Below are 21,301 nucleotides of genomic sequence, written 5' to 3' on the forward strand. Positions count from 1 at the left end.
TGTTGTTTTGAGGCTTAGCAGAATAATCCAGTGAGCCTAGTTCATGGTAGGTAGCTCTAGGTTACAGTTGTGTAGCTGTGACCAATGCAGTCATTAGCTACTGTGGCTAAACTATATTAAATGCTACTAAACAAAAAGTTCAGTTTCTCAGCAGCACCAGCCCCATTTCAGCTGCTCTACAGCCACCTATGTCCAGGGGCTACATACTGGGTAGCACAAGCACAGCGCATTTCCATCATCAAATGGTATTTCATTTAGGGCTAGGATGCAGCTCAGTGGTAGAGCGCTTAGCTAGCATGTGGAAAGCCTGGGTTCCATCTCCAGTGTCACAAAAACAAAACAAAGAAGCAGAATGGTCCATTGGGCAGCACCTCTCCATATCACTAATTTGGATTTTCAATAATGGCCAAACCCTAGGGCTAAACAAAACCATCCCCTTTGTTTGAAGTGGAAGCTGTCCTGGGATGTTTACCTGCCAAGGTAAGAGTCAGAAGAGGACACTCAGGGAAGTGCATCCTTTGTTCCCCAGAGATAGAAAGGAGTGATATTTGCTTCCCAAATTCAAAGAGCCTATCTCTGAACCAGGTAGTTTAGCCTTGAAAAGGTGGAAAGTTCATGGCAAGGAAAACCTCCATTGAGGACTCCCTTTCTTCCACTGTGCACTTAACCAGGCTGCTGCAGAAGGGGTGGGAGGGGGGGCGGATCCCCATTCTGTCAGCAGAGGAAACATTCTTCTGAGGTAGAGTTTGGGAAAAACAACTAATCTGTTTTTCAAACAGATTTTTGTAAATAACTGACAGGAGATGGGCCACTTCTATTGCAGTATTAACCCAAGTGTATGGGTGTTAATTATTAAACCTTTTAGATGGTGGCTCACTGATTTCTCTGATATTCTAATCCGGTCACAGAATGGCTAAGGCAGCTTTAAGTGGAGGGTGGATTTTTTTTTTCTCAGTTTGCCTTGTGTTTTCCACTCCAGAAGAATGTTGTGGCTCCTCTTTTTTCTAGTGACTGTTATTCATGCTGAACTCTGTCAACCAGGTATGTAGCCTTGAAACTTAACAATAGCTTAACAAGTCATTGACTGAAAGAAATCTTTATTTTTCTAAATCTGCAGGCGTATTGTGCTTTCAAGTTTAGCCTGTGACTATTTTATGAGTTTGAAAGAAAATGTAAACCACCTAAGGTCCTTGCCATCCAACTTTCAGGGGTGTTTAGGGACAGTTTCCTTGTAGTTCTGTTTTCTGTTGCTTTTAGTTCATTAAATATTAGGATTAATTGGGGTATGTTTGGGCAGATTTTATTATCATATACTGCTGTTTCTTTTTCTTTTCTGGCAGATGCAGAAAACGCCTTTAAAGTGAGACTTAGTATCAGAAGAGCTCTTGGCGATAAAGCAGTAAGTGGAACACCTGCATGTTCATTTTGAATTTTGTTACCCAAGAACTGTGCTTGCTTTCTCTGATGATGGGCCTCTGTCTGCATAGTAATGATAATATATCATTTCTAAAGACTTGAAGTCTGATCTTTTCTAAATGTAAAGGTAGAGTATCCTAAAATAGAAATTGTTTACAATAGGCTTGCCTGAGGTTCTTTATCTGTAATGTATGCAGGAAGACATTGAAGTTTTGTATGGCACCAATTTAGAGAACTTGAACCACTTAATCCAGCATTGTGGAGCTAAGGAGACTGAGGGTCTGGGTTGGATCTGCCCCTCATTGTTGTAGTCCTTGGAATCTGGGCAGCTTGTTTTCTAGTCATGGAAAAGAAGGAATGCTACTAAATACAGAAAGTCTTTCATAGCACAAGAATTCAAATTCTAATGTAAAGTTTAAATTCTTTACAACTACCAAAGTGACAATGTGTCATATATACTTTTGAAACCAAAGTTTAGAAATACTCACAGGGCCTCTGTGGATATAGAAACAGTAAAGAGACTTGAATTAATAAGTCAGTTATTTTCAAATTTCAGTGTCAGCTTCCCAGAGTGATGTGCAAATTACTCCCCCACAGGTGTCATTAAGAGGCCTCCAACTAGAAACCCCCCCAAAAAAATGTGCTAAAAGAATTTTCAGGTATTCTATTACAGGACAGTCCACCAACATATCATTGTATTATTTACTTGGTGAATTATAATTGTTAAAAACACCCAGAATTGACTGCAAACTTAATTTACATTTTAGCAGGGAGCCTTCTAAGCACTTGACTGCTATCAGCTCATATAGCCCTTAACAACAACTTTTTAAGGAAAGTGGTATAGGTACTCTTATTTTCATTGGATGGGTAAGAAAACTGAGATGCAAGGAAATGAAGTGACCCTTTCAGGACCTTAAGCCACCAAGTGATAGAGGTCAGATCTGAATCCAGGCAGACTGACAGCAGAATCCACTCTATACCCTTTCCCCTAACCCAGTGTATAGGTTTCTCATCCTAAGATCCTTAGAGTGGGTGCCCTGCTGGGTGGTGGAGATGCATTGACCCTAAAATCAGACTTGTCCCTGCCCTATGTGGATTATGGTAGTGGGAGAATCAGTCATCCATTAAAGATGTAGTAAAGAAAAGCAAATGTGCAATCTTGACAATATTACAAGCTTTGGCCTCATCAGGATCCTTAGTATCTGGCCCTTCTGTTATAAGGTCCATGAGTTGAAGTGAACTATGGATGAAAGAAGGAATGACACAGGGAACAGCATATGTGAAGGAGCTTGCTAAGCATGAGGGATGGAAGGAAGGCTAAGATGTCTGGAATTGGGGCAGTAAAAAGCAAAGTGGCATGTCATCATGTTTGTAGTTTCAGAAAGGGACCGGGCCCAGGAGTATGCAGGCTGCTGCATGAAAGAGTTTTGCTTGAACATGAAAGAAGTGCTTGAGAGCCTCAAATGCTGTTGGGAAGCTAAGCAAGATGAACGGTGACACACGCTTGTTGTGTTAAGCAATGTGGAGGTCAGTGGTCACTTTAGAGAGAGCCTCTTTTGTGGATTGACAGCCAGAAGGCAGATATTAGAGGGAGTGTTGTAGGTGGAATGAAATATAAATGGGTGGTGAACATGTGTAAACAGAAGTATGGACAACTGCTTTGAGCATTTTGACTATGAAGAGTAGGAGAGAGATGGTGCATGAATGAAGGGAAGAGTGAGTGAAGTGATTGATTTGTACTGTTGTCTCAATGGGAAAAGTTTGAGCAGTGGACAGGCTGCAGGTAGATTTGAATACACAGAAGAGGAAGGGAAACTGATGTTGTTTATATGATCAGAAGGGCCCAGGAAAGCCATTCCTAATAGAGGTAGGGGGAATAGCCATTGATAGGAGAGGCACCGCATGTCTGGCCCTTCAAGGGAGAAGATGGACAGGGTGTGCTTCTGTAGACGAAGTTTTGTATCTTGGTGTCAAGAGCATGAGGGAGTTCAACTTGATGACTTTAGATGTATCTGTAAAGTATAAAGCAACAGTGTCTAGTGAAAGTGAGGTGTGAAGGAAAGCATAATAAGTCAGCAGACCTATAGGAGGTTAAAATAGTCCTGTGAGCCATCAGAGAGAGAGAGGAAACCTAAGGGATTCCCAGGCAATTTGGGGGTAGGTCATTATGAATTTAGAGTTAAGCCAATAGTCCCTGTTTTGTGATTTTTCTCCAATTATGTTGTATTACTCACCTAAAATTTGGGTTTGGCCTGGGTTTGAGGGTCCTGAGATGTATGCAGAAAGCAAGGTGAGCTGAGACATTAGGGCCTTGGCATAAATGTTATTGAAGTGAGGAACCAAGGAATCTGAACTGATGGATGAATAAATATGTCTCTCATGCTCCATGTGGTCTGTGGAGACACATGTGGTATGTAAAGATGTTTTCAGTTTCACACACTTTTTGAGCACCTGTTATGCATCAAGTAGTATGTGCAACAGGTACTTAAGCTGCTGTGAACTTTTTTGTATATATGTTTTCCACACCTTTCTTTTTGCAGGACTCTTTAGCCAGGAGTGGAATTTTGGGTCAGAAATTATTCCTGTGTTTAAATTGGCACCTTTTTTCTTATCCTCTCTTAAGTTGTCTATTTTCTTCTTATGTGGTACATGTGCTCGATTCCTTTTCTATGTAGAGACACAGTGAAACATTTTGAATGCCTTTGTGGAAATATGTAACCTCAGTGCACTCGCTTTCAATCCTTCCACCCTTACTCAAGATCAACTGGTGAGGGTTGCAGGATATCCATCTTGATGTGGATCTGGTCAGTCCTGTACTGTTCCACGTAGTTTGGGGCTTTGCTCTGTGACCCCAATGGGACTCCTACTGAGGCAAATCATATTCTTGTTTTTAAGGGGAACCAATGAAAGGACTGGAGATCAAGTCAGATCATCTCCAAGATCTGAAAAGCAATTTAAATTCATGCTCTGGCAAGGTCTGGTTAGCATCTTTCATTGTTATTTGCTATAGTGGATTATCATTCTCCTATAGTTGAACAGATTTATTCCCCATTTCCCCAATCTGAAAACAGTGCATCCCTGTTTGAATAGTGTTTGTGTGCTGTCTATAACTGGACTAGTTTCTTCTTTATGTCTTGATCTTATTAGATTGGACTACAGTTATTCTGAGTAAAACTAATTTTGGAAACACATACATTATTAAAAGGTAGGGGCTATGCTGAACCATTTGACTATTTTTAAACTCTTATACTATATGGCCAGGATGATTTGTCCAAATGCTTTATTGACTGACTGGCTACTAATATGGCAGTTTCTAAGAAAGAGCACAAAAGGAAACACATCAAACTTGGAATTATGGAATGTCCCAAAAGCCCTACTCCAGAAGCTATGGTACATGATTTATCATGTTCTCCAGTTTTCTGTGTACAAAGGAGATGGGATGGAAGTGTGGAGACTATGAGAATGAGTATAGCATCTAATGGAGTGTTTTTTAAAAATATTTTTTAGTTATAGATAAACACATATTATCTTATTTTTATGTGGTGCTGAGGATCGAACCCAGTGCCTCACACATGCAAAGCAAGTGCTTTACCACTGAGCTACAGCCTCAGCCCCATAATGGACTGTTTTTAACCCCATACCTCTCTTTCCTTCTCTTTCAGTATGTCTGGGATACAAATGAAGAATATCTCTTCAGAGCGATGGTGGCTTTCTCCATGAGAAAAGTTCCCAACAGAGAAACAACAGAGTAAGCAAACAGTACAAAATCTTAACTGATTATTTGCAATAATATGTAAGACAGTGGATTATTTTAATCCTTGATCTTGAACATAAATTTTAGCCAATTGGAAGGGTCCTCCATTTGTATTAAACATTAAAAGACCTTTGTAATGTAGCTTGGCTTACATCTTATATCATGTTTCAATGGTGCTCTTCATTCCGCAGGCAATATGAAGATAACTAACTTCCAAAATTGGAGTTATATTTCCTAAGCTTCTGTGTTTCTATTGTATACATATAACTTTTCTTGAAGAAGGGTGAACAGATGGATCAATAGGCAGGTAGTAAGGAACTCTATTCTCACCTTGAAAAATAACAGAAATATGTATAGGTTCTTCCCCTAACTGGTGTCTGTCATAGCAACTTGGAAGTTTTCTTTAAAAGCACGTAGTACAACTTTGCATAGTCTCGCATTTTTTTCTGTTACACTGGAGGAATCTTCTCTTCATGGTGTTTCCTTCCTTCACTATTTGTGATGAGGTTTCTCTCTACTCCCTCTCTGGTGCCTCCCTTTGAGAGGTGAAATGTCTTATCTGATTGGTAAGCTGGATGGAGAACCTGGGTGTGGGTTCCTTTCTCTTTGGGAGCTAGCTTGTCCAGCCAGCCCCCCCACCAGTCATTCTTAGTGTCACTTGCTAGCTGAGGACAGAACCAGTCTCCACTGGTATTGGGAGACATACACATCTGTAAGGGTATACTTGTTGACAGCTGAGGAGCATTTAGATTGGTAGGTGTCACATATGGAGTGTTAAATATCTTCCATAATTCTTCAGTGCATCCTTCAGCCTCAGCTCAGCTCTATCTGAGACAGTATGGGTATATAAGGCTTGTTAGTGTTTTTATTAATGCATTATAGTTATATATAATGTTGGATTTAATTTGATGTAATAATGTCATGTATATATTTTTTTAATATTATAATTTGAGTTATAGGTGGCAAAATATCTTCATTCTATCTTAAATGGAGTTGAGGATCAAACCTAGTGCCTCACACATGCTAGGTGAGCGCTATCCCTCTGAGCCACCACCTCAGCCCTCATGTATATTTTTAGTGTATACTTTTAACCAAAATATTCCACATGAGTCAAAACATTGCAAGGAGATATTATATATATAGTAGAAGAAAATTTTCCCTGAGATAAATTCTCTTCTTGTTTCACAGAAAAAGTATTTACTGTTATGGTATAAAGCTGCAGCATTCTTTTCACAACTATATAAATCTTTTTCAGTAAAAACAAGGTGATTATATTATAAGAAATTGAAAAGGAAACAAAGCCACTGGTTATCTGGCAGTGCTAACCCGTATGGTGTCTGTGTGTTCTCTACTACTCCTTCTTGTTTACAGGTTTTATACATTGCTGTGTTCATGGCACTATTACTCCCTGTAAGTACCTTCAAATTACCTGATGCATGGCTATGCAAAATGTTCCCTTTCCTGGTAAAAATCAACTAAATATGTGACATTTTGTATTAGTATTGAAGAATTTATCTTTGGAATGTTTTGCTTCAGAAGCTGAGACATTGTAGGAGTCTATGAATATGTGATCACTTTGTACGAAATGTGTTTTGCTTTGACTTTTACACCTAGGGTATCTATACTCTTGTGTTGCCAGTTGTAAATATCAAAAAGTACAGAACTAGAACAGGGATCAGTAAAAGTTTTTCTGTGAAGGCTCAGGTAGTGTAAGTCCTGGCAGTACTGCTGTCAGAGAAGTGAGTGATGAGCAGGATGTGTTTGAGATGTAATCCATGTGCTGGACTGTATTCTACATGCCCTTCCACAAAGAAAGCTGCATTCTGAATGCCCAGGCTTCTCCTGTGGAAAGGGGGGGTACATAGTGCATGATAGAGTTGAAACTCACTCTTCTGCCTCTCTGATTATTCATAAATATTGGAAAAGACGGTGAAGATGCTGTTCAGTCCAGAAAATAAAACACATTTGACGAACTGAAGGTAGAGATTCAAGTAACTCAGAGAAAGCTGAATTCTCTCTCATTTTCACCCACCTCTGACCCCCTCCTTACTACAGTAACTCACATTAGGTTTAATTACCATTAGTGATACAGAGCTCATTCTCTCCTGAGGAAGCCAGTTCATATGTCTAGATCTAGAATTGGTATATACTTAAGACATGAGTAAATGGTGAGCTCAGAAAGAGAATGTGACTTCTGAAGAGAGGTCCTGCTGCATCCATGCAGAACTTGCTGGAGAGCCGATCTGGTCAGGGCACCGGGAGCAGGTGGGTGGTAGAAGGCAAGCCTGGGATTCCCTAAGAGGATCAGAGGGCCAGCAGGTGTGGGCCTGCAGAGAGGGCTGTGAGAGTGCCACTCCCTTCCCCAGGGAGCTTAGGGCAGAATGGGTTCCTGTGCAGACACCAATGCAGCCAGTCAGGGTGTGGACAGTTGGGTCCATGAGGATTAGATGGTGCCCATTGCACACCAGAGCTCATGTGTATGGGGTGAGGTCTCTTCTCTTTTGCCTGCCACCTCCAGCCAGGTAGAGAACTGATAGAATCAGAGGGTGGAGGTGTCTGTGAGAGGGGAGATGGCATATTATCTCCTGGTTGGCTGCTCCCCAATCAAAGACATTCTCAGGACTCTGTCCAGGTGCCACCAGAATAGTAGCAGCTAGGGTTCTAGAGATAGGATGGCATCCCAAGTCACTGGGTGTGCAGTGGGACAGAGAAGACCACTAGCCTCTCAGCTGGACAAGTCCAAAATTGTAGGCCTGGCTTGATCCATCTGGAGATGGGGTGAGAGAGGGCAGCTCTCTCAACAGTCAGTACCTAAATACATTCCTGTGCCTAGGAGGAAGCTTCCAAGAAGAATTGGATGTAGTCACTGCCTGTTGAGCAGAAAATCAACTGCAGGGCAAGGCAAGGTGGTGGATTGAGGACACAGGTGCACCACTGGAGGCCAAGTCATGGTTGTGAGGGGGGACTGGAAGAAGTGAGAGTGCAGCACCTTTTTCTGGGTCACCATCAGTGCAGAAGATCTCAGAGGGCTCCCCAAAGACCCCATAGGAGCACTCTGAATAGAGAGCTTCTGGTTGCCTACCACGACCAAGGACCACCAACAGCAAGAGGGAGCCACAGAGGGCCCTGGGCAGTGAGAATGCACTTTGCCTTTCTTTGCTTGTCTTGTCTGATCCCACCTCTCTTGCCCCCACTTCTAAATGAGCCAGGATGAAGCTGGGGGTGGGGAGTGAGTGTAGGGCAGAAGCAGAGCCCAGATGGTGAAGGACTGGGCCCACACTCAGTGCCTCTGGTTGGGCCAGACCTGCTGGAAGGAGAGCACCTGCAGGTTCCAGTTTTAATTAGGAGCCGGAAATGACAGGGAGGCTACACTATCTGCTGCAGATGTCATCTGGTGAGAATGAAAGCACTGACAGAGGGGCCAAAGGCACTGGTGTGAGAAACATCTATTTCTTTCTTCATTGCCATCTAGGAAGTCAGATCTGTGGAATTGAGTAACCTACACTAAAGTCCTGCTGTGTGCTGGGCATGAGTGTAAAATCATGGGTATACCAATTCCTGTTCTGCCCCAACCTGTGTGCATGAACCTGGCTGTGATAGAGATAGGAAGATAGATTAAATATGAAAGAAACCAGGGATTGGGGTTGTGGCTCAGCTGTAGAGCACTCAACTAGCACATGCGAGGCCCTTGGTTCCATCCTTAGCACCACATAAAAAAAATAAATAAAATAAAGGTATTGTATCCAACTGCAACTAAAAGAAAAAAAAAAAGAAAGAAAGAAACCAATCAATTCCTTCAACCATTGTTATTTACAGTTCCTAAGAAATGGGTTTCTTGATATTTGCTGGGTTTTCTTAGAAAACCAGAATGAAAGATGGATGAAAAATGAATTTAAGAGTAATGTCTATGTTTCATTAGATTAGGTTGAGTTTTGCTTGGGAGTTAGATTGATGATGGCAACCAGTTTTTTTTCCCACCATTTATGACATGATTTAGGCCAGATTTACTAAAGCAATTTCACGGGAATTTTTTAATGTTCTAAGGAGTTTCCAAGAAAACTATGGTCTACATTTAAAGTTTATGGTCTATTTTCCAGGTAAACAGGGAAATTTATTTCTCTAGTTTATGCAAAATTTGACATTTAGGTAATTTATCACTTTTAGCAATAGAGGTAGAAGTGTAACTCAGGCATGGCTTTCTCTCTCTGAGTTAAATGGTTTAGGGTATGTAATGGATTTCTTCCTCTGCTTAATTATTCAAGGATAAGTCTTGTGATCTGAAAAGGAACAACATGCTCTTGTATCCACAGTAAGGTAAGGGGATTAATGGTCTTGTGCTTGTAAAACAGCAGCCCAGCTCCCATTTAGTCTTTCTGATTTCCAGAAACAAGAACCTGATTCTTACCACCCCTTGGATACCGTTGGCCTTGTCTGGCCCCATTGATGAGAAATGGCAGCAGAGCCAATTCTTAAAGAATTGCTTCAGACCAGGGCTTCTCCCACTTCAGGGGACGGAGGAAGCATTTTTCCTTCTTTTTAGGGATTTAGTTAAAGGAACTACTTGTGTATGTGTTAGTATAATTTATTGGTTAAAAAAAAAAAAACCAAAAAAACCATCAGTCAGTGCCTGAGGCAGCTCAGTGGTAGAGCATTTGCCTTGTACATGGGAGGGACTGGGTTAGACCCTCACCACCAATAAAAATAAATATATAAAATAAAAGTATAAAAAATAAATTCATTAAAAAACTGTTGATCAAAATGATTATATTAGTGAACTCAATTCCATGAAACTCCACATTTAAAACCTTGAAAATGTAGGATTTGTATTCAGTGGTGCTAGTGGCATTTCAGTTTATTTAATACATGAAAACATACTTTACATTTTATGTTTTTGGTGGAGATTGAACCCAGATCTTTGTGCATACTGAGTGGATGCTCTCCAACAAAGCCACATCCCTGGTCCCAAAACAGACTTTTAAAAGGTGTTTAATTTGGCTGTAGCTCAGTGGCAGAGCACTTGCCTAGCATGTATGAGGCACTGGGTTTGATCCTCAGCACCGCATGAAAATAAATAAAGGCATTCTGTCCATCTACAACTACAAAAAAAAAAGGTGTTAATTCAAGAAGTATTTGTTGGTTGATTGGTTTTCCTTTCTGTACAAATCTTGAAGGACATTCATTGTACTCACATTTGGAAGAAAGACCATGGAGAATTCACACAAGATGAACATAATCCTTAATGGGAAGGAACTGGTATCATTTTACTCCTTAATAAATTAACTACTGAACTCTCTACCATTGTTCTTCATGTTACTTCCTTTTTAGCACCATTCCTGTCCCACATTTACACTTCCTTTTCACTGCATCTATAGTATATCCAGGATGCTTCTTTCACTGAAGTTTTGTGTTACATTGTGTCTGAATTTTTGAGTCAGGGTAGGGGAGTTTTGCCTTCATTTCCTCCCTTTCTTACTGTAGCCCCTGTTAAACATATTTTTTCACAAGGTTATTTATATATATATATATATATATATAGTGTGTAGATGGATACAATAACTTTATTTTATTTTATTTTGTTTATTTATTTTTATTTATTCAAATTCAGTGTGTCACTCGTGCTGGGCAAGCACTCTGCCACTGACCAACAACCCTAGCCCTTTCTCAAGGTCTTACAGGTAAATTTCCAGAAATAATGAGATGTTATCCTTATTTCATCCATCCATTCATTTTATAACCACTAAGTTCCACATGGCCCACCCTTCAGGAGTAGAGAAGCTCACAGCCCAGGATGCACTTGGACTTTGTCCTCATGTTGGGGACCCAGATGCTTCTGTTGTGTTTCAGGTCAACAAACTATTTATTTGAGAATCTCCCTGGCAATATTCTAGCTTGTAGAATTTAAAAGTGTTTTCTTTGCTTGGACACTGTGAAGTTCAAAGCAGGGCAGAGATTCTAACCTCCTGACAAAGACTTTTCAAGCCACATGAAATCTAGAAGCCCTTTGCCTTCCACACATCCTGGGTCCATTCTCAGATAAGGCATGGAGTTATGTGCAGATTCTGGCATCTTGGGAGTTACTGGCTTTCACCTTGTTTTTTAATGTTCTGGTGGGCTCAAGACATTGGCCTTGGTTTTCAAGGGTGTATGCATCTGTCAACTCTTGTACCTGAAACTATGGGAAGGTTCACTCTCTCTATGTTGGCTAATCAGGTTAGCTCTTAGTAAATATGGTGCTTGAATGAAGCATGCTTTATTTATGTTGTGCTCTTAAACCAGGGGCCTGTGTAGAGTAGACACAAGAAAACAGTGCCCCACCCACTCGTTTCTTCTTTTTCCCTAGTACCCTGGGAGAATGTATCCATGGTTGATATGGCATTCAATGGCCATAGTAGAAGTAGCTCTGTATGCTGGGTTTCCCCTCTTGATGGGTCTCAATTTCTTATCCTGGGGGAGCCAAGACATCAGTTTGTTTTGCAAAGTATCATCCCAGCAAGTTGGAAGCCCCAGCTGATAAAGGTGTGTCCATTTTCATACACAACCTTTGCTTTCTGTTTTCAGAGTCGTGCTTTCCTTGGCCCCTTTTCCACAACCTTTCAACTTTAGGAGATAGGCTTATTAATTCCTAGTTCAACTGCTTATGTTTAATCAAAATACAAACACATCTGTTAGACTTTATTTCTGTGGTTGACATTTGTCGATCACTGGGTTACTTTTCTATTTATTAAGACATTAGAAGAATCATACCTTTGGACAGAACAATTTTATTGGGAGGTTACTTAGTATCCTTCTGTTCAAGAAGATTTCAAATGGCTAAAACTATACACTTTGTATTAGTCTGTTTTGTGTTACTATAATGAAATACCCAAGGCAGGCTACTTTTTTAAAGAAAAGCAGTTCATTTTGGCTAATATTTCTGAAGGTGTAAGGTCAGGGACCTATGTCTGGTGATAGCCTTCTTGCTGGCAGTGTTCTAAGGGAGATGGAGATTGTTCATTTGTGTGTGTGTGTGTGTGTGTGTGTGTATGTGTGTGTTGCCTCTGGTCTCTCTACTTGTCCTTATAGAGGCATCAGTATTCAATGATGGGGCCTCCACCCTGATGATTTATATAATCTTAACCACCTCCCAAATGCCCACCTGTAAATACCATAGTATTGGTTAAGAGTCCATCCTCTTAATATCTTAAAGTGGGGATTAAACTTCAGTGTGAGTTTTAGACTGGACAAAACATATTTAAACCATAGCAACCTATTTTCCTAATGTCAATCATGGAGAAGGATAGGTATGCTGTTTCTTAAGATGTTAGGACAGCAGGAAGCATTCTAATAAATATTTCATACATTTGAGTATATAGCAGAGCTAACTTTAAAAAACTAGATCGTTATTAAGGGCATTCTTATTCTGATGGATGCTAATATCTTACATTTTTATAAAGCTCTTTGTTATTTTCAAAGTATGTATGTTATCTATTAATGAAGCTTGTAAGAACATTTTATTAAAGCCTGGCCTAGTTTTTTTTCTTATAAACAAATCTATAGTACTCAGGCAACTTTTAAATATCCTCTTTGTTCTTATATTTGCGTTTGTGCATGCATGTGTATGTGTATTTAATTTGGAAACTTTTAGATTTTGCTAAAAGGTCACAAAGATAATATAGACAGTCCCATGTTCTCTATTTGGGGAGATTTTTTTCCTCCACCCACCACTGCTCCTAAGGATATTTGGAAATGTCTGGAGATGATATTGGTTTTCACAATTGAATGTGTATTTGGTGTTTTCTGCTGCTATGTACCATATAAAGCTTGAGACAGCCCCCAAAAGGGTTTTTCAAACCCAGCACTATTAACAATGCATCCAGGCCTCATTGTTAATAGTATTAGGGTTTAGAAACCCTGCTCTGGACCTCACTTTGTTTCCCTAATAGTATTTTAAATAACTGTGGTAGATTGATCAAAAGAGAAATTAATATTCATTCAATATTATTACTCAACTATGGATAGTTTTAGTATTTCTCCATTTTTCTAGTTAGGTTCTTTTTTTATTCCAGAATCTACTTCTTCTGATTCTGATCCACTCTGTGGCAGTTTCTGTTTTCCTTTTTATTATCTTGAAACTTTTGAAGTTGATGTAGAAGTGTTTCTTACTTGGGTATGGTACTGACCCCATCCATTGAGCATATAGACATGGGGTGTGTTAGGGATTATATCTATGGCTGGAGAGTATTTAGAGGGTAGTATTTAGAGGGTGGGGGTGAGAAACGACCAGCATGATGCAAGTCTCTCTCCCTAACAAGGAGTTTCACAACTAAAATCCTAATAGCACACTCCCCACTGGCACACTAAGAGATTAAGCCCTTCTTAGTACTTCATGTATAATGAAATGACTTGTCTCAAATCTAGCAATCCTTAAATAGTAAATTTCAAGATGAAAGCTTGATTTTTAGAGTTTTAGTCTAGGAACTTTTTGTACCTAACAATTACTATCTCACTTGAAAATTGAGGGTTTAATGTTTTCAGCAACAATTTAAATCTTTTGGAAATCTTTATGACTAAATAGATAAAACATTTTCATTGTGTTTGCTGAGGTACTATAATAATCTATGAGTTGTAACCCAATGGGAACACTGAATAAATTTAAATAACTTGAATTCATGGTGTGGGATGGTGTAGTTATGGGGACAGAGGAGAGTATTTGGGGTCAGAGGTGCATTGATGGAATTGTCTGTATCCTTCTACTGCTGAATTTTCCTTATTAGCTCTTGTTCTTCCCCTAAGTGAATGCATGTGTTTACTGGTTGGTCTTCTGGTTCTCCTCCCTTAGAAAGCAAGGTGCACAGGAAAAGGGGCTTTGTTTACAGCTGTATTCTCTCTCCAATAGGGAATACCATGAAACTCATGTTTGAATAATATGTAGATGGAAAGATCAACACAGACAAGTATTTTTGATTGTCATAACTGGCAATAGTACTACTGATTTCTAGCGAGTAGAGGCTGAATTTGTTGATAAACATCCCACAGTGCACAGGTCATCCCCACAACTTAGAATTATCTGGCCTAATTGTGCTGAGCTTGAGAAACTCTGGTCTACTTCTTCCTGTGATCTGTGGAATAATGTTCCCTGGATACCATATACCATATTTACATTATCCATCCCCCTGTTGATGGCCATTTAGTCATTCTGGTTCTTTGCCATGATGAAAAGTGCTGCAGAGAACATTCTCATTAGTGTCTGTAAGAGTTTCTGGTAGCTATACTCTCTACTCTAGAAGACACTTCCAAATGCCACTCCAGAGGGGCAGGAACCAATGGCTCCCACGGCACCCCCTGAGATTCCAATTCCATGAATCTGTACCAGAACTTGGTGTCATTTGACTTTTAAATTTTAACCAGTTTGAAAAATTTAAAGTAGTTCATTTTCAAAAACAATTTTGCATTTCCTGCAAATGTAAGGCTAAATATCAGGAATTATTTGTAGCCCAAGTGTTCTACAGAAAATTTATGAAAATATTTGTTCCGTAGCCTAAACCTCCAAAGGTGGAATAATTTTTTGTCCAGCATGCACCACTTTGTTTTGTTCACATATGTATCTCTGATACATATTATAGAATCATACTTTTTCAGAGAATAAGATTGACTATTTCTTGCCAGTAGAGGTCAGTGAAGCTCAATGATTTTCCACCAGTGTGATTTTATTTATTTACTTCCCTATCCTTAACCCTAGTAATTATTTGGCAGTGGAGATGCTGTTGATTGGCACAGCTGTGGGTGTGCTACTGGCACCTACTAGTCAGAGGCTAGGGATGCTACTGAAACCCTCCAATGCACAGAACAGCCCCAACCACCAAGAATGGTATGGCCCCAAATGTCAAAAGTACTTTTGGAGAAAGCATATGACAATCACTAATAAAACAAACTAATATTATTTCTACTATATAAAATACCAACAAACACTTAACTTTGAAAGAAAACATATGTTAATCACTAATAAAACAAAACTATTATTATTACTATTATATAAAATACCAACAAACACTTAACTTTGAAAGAAAGCATATGACAATCACTAATAAAACAAAGTATTATTATTTCTACTATATAAAGTACCAACAAACACTTAACTTTGAAAGAAAACATATGATAATCACTAATAAAACAAAACTATTATTATTACTATTATATAAAATACGAACAAACACTTAACTTTGAAAGAAAGCATATGACAGTCACTAATAAAACAAACTATTATTATTTCTACTATATAAAATACCAACAAACACTTAATTTTGAAAGAAAGCATATGATAATCACTAGTAAAACAAAACTCTTGTCATTACTACTATATAAAGTGAAAAGAAACACTTAACTAAGCTAACTGAGCATGGGAAGAAGGCCACCTTCCTGGTGCGCCTCCTCCCAGGGAGAAGGCAGGAGAGGGCTGGCAGGGGAAAGTCCAGGGTTGTGATCTGAGTAGTCTCTTTAGAGTTTGGGCTCCTCAGGGTAGGGAGAGGAGGTCTGGGGGTGGCAGACCTGTCAGGCAGAAGCAGTAGCAAGTGAGCTGTTGGCTCAGTGACTCCTGTCAGGTAGAGGGGCCTAAAGGGACTGTGGCTTTGAGCCTCAGAGGAGGGTGGCAGGGCTCTGACTCTTAGGAGCCAAGGAGGTGAGGGGGCTGAGTGTGCTGGGGCTCAGCAGGGCCCTCCTGGTGTGGCCCCTGGGAAGGGGTGGAAGGCCTAGGCTCCTGGGACAGTGGGACATCTGCTCCCAGGCCTGCAGCAGGGGCTGTGAGACCATGTCCTGGGCTGGCCTGGGAGCTGGGGCCGGTGGGGCAGGGGCCAGGGGAGGCCCCAGGAAGGCTGGAGGGCAGGCCATGCATGGCTCAGTGTCTTCCTCACAGAGGCAGATGCCCTGGAGCGGACGCTTCTCTTCAGCGGCCCAGGCCTGGGCAGGAAGGACGGCTCCACTCCGTTTCTGATGACGGGCCTGAAGGCAGATGGTCTGCGCTGTGGGCTCTGCCGCTTCCTCTTGGGCTCAGGTTCCTCAAACCACAGGGCTCCATCAAACTTCCTTTTCCCTTTGTTGCACTGGCTGAGGTTCTTTAGCACTGTCTCCTTGGCACAGGGGTCCGCGGCCGGCTGGGAAGGTGGGCACCTGTAGAGGCTCCCTGGACCCTCGGGATTCTTTTGGACTTTGAAAGGGCTGTGGGGCCAACCTGGGTCTGGGGCGTGGCGAAGTCTGCGCTTCATGCCTTCGGAGCGGACCTTGGTAAGTTGGGGTGTCAGGAGTAGCCAGAGGGGCAGCCAGTGCGGATTGTACCTCGCAGGCGGGGTGCCCACCGCCCGCCTGCCTCTGGTGTGGTCCCCACTGTGCAGAACCTTGTGGGGGGCTTGGGAGCGATCCTGGGGCTCTGGGTGTCCCCGGGCAGGTTTACAGAGGCCAGGGTCCTGGGGGCGGGGGGCAGGCCTGGGCCTCAGAGGTCGGTGCTCCTGGGTGATTCTCCTGGGCCTCAAAGGCCGTGCTGCTAGGGCGGCCTTGCGTGTGCCCAGGTACCTGTGCACACACCTGCTCAGGTAGAGTCCCATGAGAGCGGTGGAGCAAGATCAGTGTCTGAGTAGGGATCGTTTCTCAGCGTGTGTGGTCGCAGCCAGACACGAAACAAGTGACAGTTGGGACAGACAAAGCGCGTGGGGCGCCGTTTGCAAGGACCTGGCACCCGCCAGGCTCCTGCCCCATGGACACGAGGACAGCATGAGGCAGAGTGGCACGCGGGGCGCCCCATGCTATCAGAAGCGCAAGGAAAGCTCAAGCCTCTCTCCTCCCCATTGTTGCTCTCAGACACAGCCCTGGGCAGAGGGGCCTCCCACTTGCATCTTCTTTTCTACCTGCCAGGGAGAAAATGAAGGAATTTCTCCAGATAGCTACTTACAGAAGAGTACTCTCTTTTATTTATTTATTTATTTATTTATTTATTTATTTATTTTTATTGGTTGTTCACAACATTACAAAGCTCTTGACATATCATATTTCATACATTAGATTGAAGTGGGTTATGAACTCCTAATTTTACCCCAAATGCAGATTGCAGAATCACGTCGGTTACACATCCACAATTTTACATAATGCCCAATTAGTAATTGTTGTATTCTACTACCTTTCCTATCCCCTACTATCCCCCCTCCCCTCCCCTCCCATCTTCTCTCTCTACCCCATCTACTGTAATTCATTACTCTCCTTGTTTATTTTCCCATTCCCCTCACAACCTCTTATATGTAATTTTGTATAGCAATGAGGGTCTCCCTTCATTTCCATGCAATTTCCCTTTTTTCTCCCTTTCCCTCCCATCTCATGTCTCTGTTTAATGTTAGTCTTTTCTTCCTGCTCTTCCTCCCTCCTCTGTTCATAGTTGCTCTCATTATATCAAAGAAGACATTTGGTATTTGTTTTTTAGGGATTGACTAGCTTCACTAAGCATAATCTGCTCTAGTGCCATCCATTTCCCTGCAAATTCTATGATTTTGTCATTTTTTATTGCTGCATAGTAGAAGAGTACTCTCTTTCAACAGTGTAAAAATGACTATAATAAAATGAAATTCTCTTTTAAAAGAATAACAAATAACTATTTTTTTCCAGTTAATGTGATTGCTTTGTGTTTGATTTGTATGCAGACTATATGAATGCCATTTTTTCTTACTTTGCTCTTAAGAAAATAGTGAAAGCCATCCAGAATTTATGATTTAGCACTGTTGATTTTATATGGACTCTCTTATAGTTTTGAGGTTCATGCATCCTCATATAGATAGTCTTTTCTCTAAACACCAATGTCATTTCTCTCTTTTCAATTATGGGTAATTCATGTGTATAGAATAGAGTGAGTCACATTGCCATTTTGTAGTTGAAAAGCATGTAACTACAAATCACGTATTCAAAGGCTGCTGGTGCATTGATTATAACACTTAAGTTTGGAGGTCTGTTCAAGGCAATACAAAAGCAACTGTTCATGAGAACTGTTTCCTCAAAAGTACATGAGGAAGGCACCTCTTGGGTCCCAATGCTCTGGTGGTGGTGGGGGAGGGGTATGGACAGAAGCTGAGGCAGACAGTGCAAGTAGTGAATCAAGAATAAAAAATTGATTCTGATTGAATCTGAGAGGAGGAAGATAGAATGGACAGGGGGCTAATAAACTTGATGAGGACATGCCAGAGGCTTCTGTGGTTTAGAGAGGGACCCAGTATTGAGGAAGAAGAGAAGCTTTCAGCTGCTAGATGATAGAGAACAATATCCTTAATGTTCTCCACTGCCTAATTCCTTTTTAATTTTTGTGGCAGATTCCTTCTTAAGAAATGATTCCTGAGTATATGATTTTAAAGCAATGAGAATTTCCTATATAATTTTTTCTTATTAAGTCATTCCTTCAAATGGTAGAAAATAACTTTGCAAATGTAACTAAGGTGAGTCATAAAATGGTAATTGCATCAGAAGAAACAGTGTAATGCCATTTGGGATGATATTCTTACGATGTATTTTTTTTTCTTTCCATTGTCTGCAGAATTTCCCATGTCCTACTTTGCAATGTAACCCAAAGGGTGTCATTCTGGTTTGTGGTTACAGACCCTTCAAAAAATCATACTCTTCCTGCTGTTGAAGTACAGTCGGCCATCAGGTAACTACCCCTAAATATGCTTGCTTTTGGTCAGTTGACTTGCTGATTTCATAGATATGGAAGAGTTCTCATTCTGCCCCACATTTGATTTATTGATTATGTTGTCAAAGATTTCATTTTTGTTAATTTTTATTAGAGATTAGAGGTAGATCATTGGCTCTCATCCAGGAGCAATTTTGTCTCTGAAGAGACCTTTGACAATGTGTGGACACATTTTTCTTGTCGCAACTCGAAGTGGGAGGTGTGCCACCAACATCAAGTAGGCAGAAGCTAGGGATGTTGCCAAACATCTTATGATGCACAGTGAAGCACCCCACACAAAGAGTTATTTGACTTCAAAGTCAATCATGCTATAGTTAAGAAACCCAGGTTTAACCATTAGCTAAGAATGTGTGCTATTGTCTTTATATATATATATATATATATATATATATATATATATATATATATATATATATATATATATAGATGAGCACACAGTATCTTTATTTTTATGTGGTGCTGAGGATGAAACCCAGTGCCTCACACCTGCAAGGCAAGTGCTTTACCACTGAGCTACAGCCCCAGCCCTCTATTGTCCCCTTTTGGCAAGAACCCTTTTGTGGCCCTATTCTTTAATGGTACAGGCTGTCAGGAGCCAGAATGCCTAGGTTTTTAATTTTTGGCATTGCCTGTTGATAACTATTGGAATACAGACAAGTTACTCACCCTCTGTTGGCCTTCCTCTCATCATCTGTAAAATGTAATTATGGTACCCCTCTCTCAGAGCTACTGAGGTTAAATAGGTTAAATGATTTAATACATGTAAGGAGGTTTTTAAAAAAATTTTTTTAGTTGTATAATGCACACAATACCCTTATTTTACTTACTTATATTTATGTGGTGCTGAGGAACGAACTCAGCACTTCACACGTGCTAGGCGAGCACTCTACCGATAAGCCACAACCCCAGCCCACATATAAGGAGTTTAAGCAACAAATCATACCATTGAATTTTATTTTAAAACCTAGAAAAATATCATCATTTCTTGAGTCTCTGAAGACTTATCTTTTTCAATCTTTACCTTTAAAAGATAATTTAACAATAAAGATCATGACTCATGGGCTGGGGTTGTGGCTCAGTGGTAGAGTGCTCACCTAGCATGTGTGAGACCCTGGATTCAATCTTCAGCATCCCATAAAAATAAATAAATAAAATAAAGATATTGTGTCCAACTAAAAAATGAATATTAAAAAAAGATCATGACTCATACAAATTAAAAATGAATACTATCAAAGGTTTTGTTATCTCCTTAATTAATGAGGGAACTAGTAAGGTGTTGAAAGTATTTCACTTTTTTATTTTTTGGTATCAGGAATTAAACTTAACCACTGAGCTGTAGCTCAGCCTTTTTATTTTTTATTTTGAGATAGGGTTTCGCTAAGTTGCTTGGGGCCTTGCTAAGTTGCTGAGGTTGGCTTTGAAATTGAGATCCTCCTGCCTTACCCTCCTGAGCTGCTGGGATAACAGGTGTGCATCAGTGTGCCTAGCTCATTGAAACTATTTCAAAGGGGACTTTAAGGAACCACACATATATAGGAATGAAGAATGATGAAATACATTTACAAATAGATGCATCCATCATTCTATCAGGCAGTTATGGATCATGTTCTACCAGGCACAGTTTATTTGATTTTCTATGGACAAAAATCATTTGCATTATGTTAGTTTTCTAGAACTTATAGTTTTGCAAAATATCTCAAAGACAATATGATGTAGAAATTGCCCAAAAAGATAATACTAAGAAGGAAATTTGGTTAAAAAAAAAGATTGAGTGCTTGGGGTAAAGGTAGGGGAAGATGATAAATGTTCTCAACTAAATGTCTGTTTCAAAGGTCTTAGCAGGAGAAGCTATTTAGGAGATAGGGATAGTCAATAGAATGATAATTTATGTTAGGAATAAGTAACCTTTTTTGCCCATTTCAAGGGGGCAATTTTTCCTAAGAGTTGCACCCCTTTCCTCCTTGGAATCATAGCAAACATTCAAAAGTGAAACTAATTTTTTACTTTCAAGGAGTAAAGGAATGTAATTTGGTTTTATTTCAATTAATGCACACTTTGTGTGTGTCAGAACATCAAATGCTTGCATGTGATTGATGTTGGGCAAAGGTATGTTCAAAAAATAAGCTGAGGAAATAAATTATTTCCACAGAAAGAAAGAACAAAACAAAGTAACCATCCCCACAAAAGTTTTACAAATTGCTGAAATGCATATTATTCTCTTTACCAAGGAGAAATTCCTAGTGAAAGAACTCATTTACTGTCTATAAAATATTAACAATTAAAATAATGAGTATTTAATCAAATGCCAAAGATTTTTGTGAATAAATATCTATTTTTCTTGCTGAAGCAAAAGCACTGAGGATCTATAGCAACAGGAAATGTTTGAATCTGTTCTAATAAGGGTCTTTGAACTAAATTATTTTTGCCACTAAGAATAC

General features: G+C 40.2%; 1 protein-coding gene across 4 annotated transcripts in view; it reads left to right on the forward strand.

Annotated features, from left to right (window-relative positions):
• Nucleotides 1-21,301, forward strand: part of Cltrn (collectrin, amino acid transport regulator) — a 40,734-nt gene that overhangs the window by 3,457 nt on the left and 15,976 nt on the right. For 3 of the 4 annotated variants that reach the window (XM_078035100.1, XM_078035102.1, XM_078035101.1), the window contains exons 4-6: nucleotides 1,341-1,399; nucleotides 5,079-5,164; nucleotides 18,708-18,821. In XM_078035100.1, coding sequence (XP_077891226.1) covers nucleotides 1,341-1,399; nucleotides 5,079-5,164; nucleotides 18,708-18,821 — 259 coding nt within the window. Of the gene's footprint in view, nucleotides 1-874; nucleotides 1,042-1,340; nucleotides 1,400-5,078; nucleotides 5,165-18,707; nucleotides 18,822-21,301 lie in introns of those variants that run through there. The other variant, XM_005315996.5, reaches the window with a different exon arrangement.

The sequence above is a fragment of the Ictidomys tridecemlineatus genome, chromosome X (genome assembly GCF_052094955.1).
Source record: "Ictidomys tridecemlineatus isolate mIctTri1 chromosome X, mIctTri1.hap1, whole genome shotgun sequence".
NCBI lineage: Eukaryota > Metazoa > Chordata > Mammalia > Rodentia > Sciuridae > Ictidomys > Ictidomys tridecemlineatus.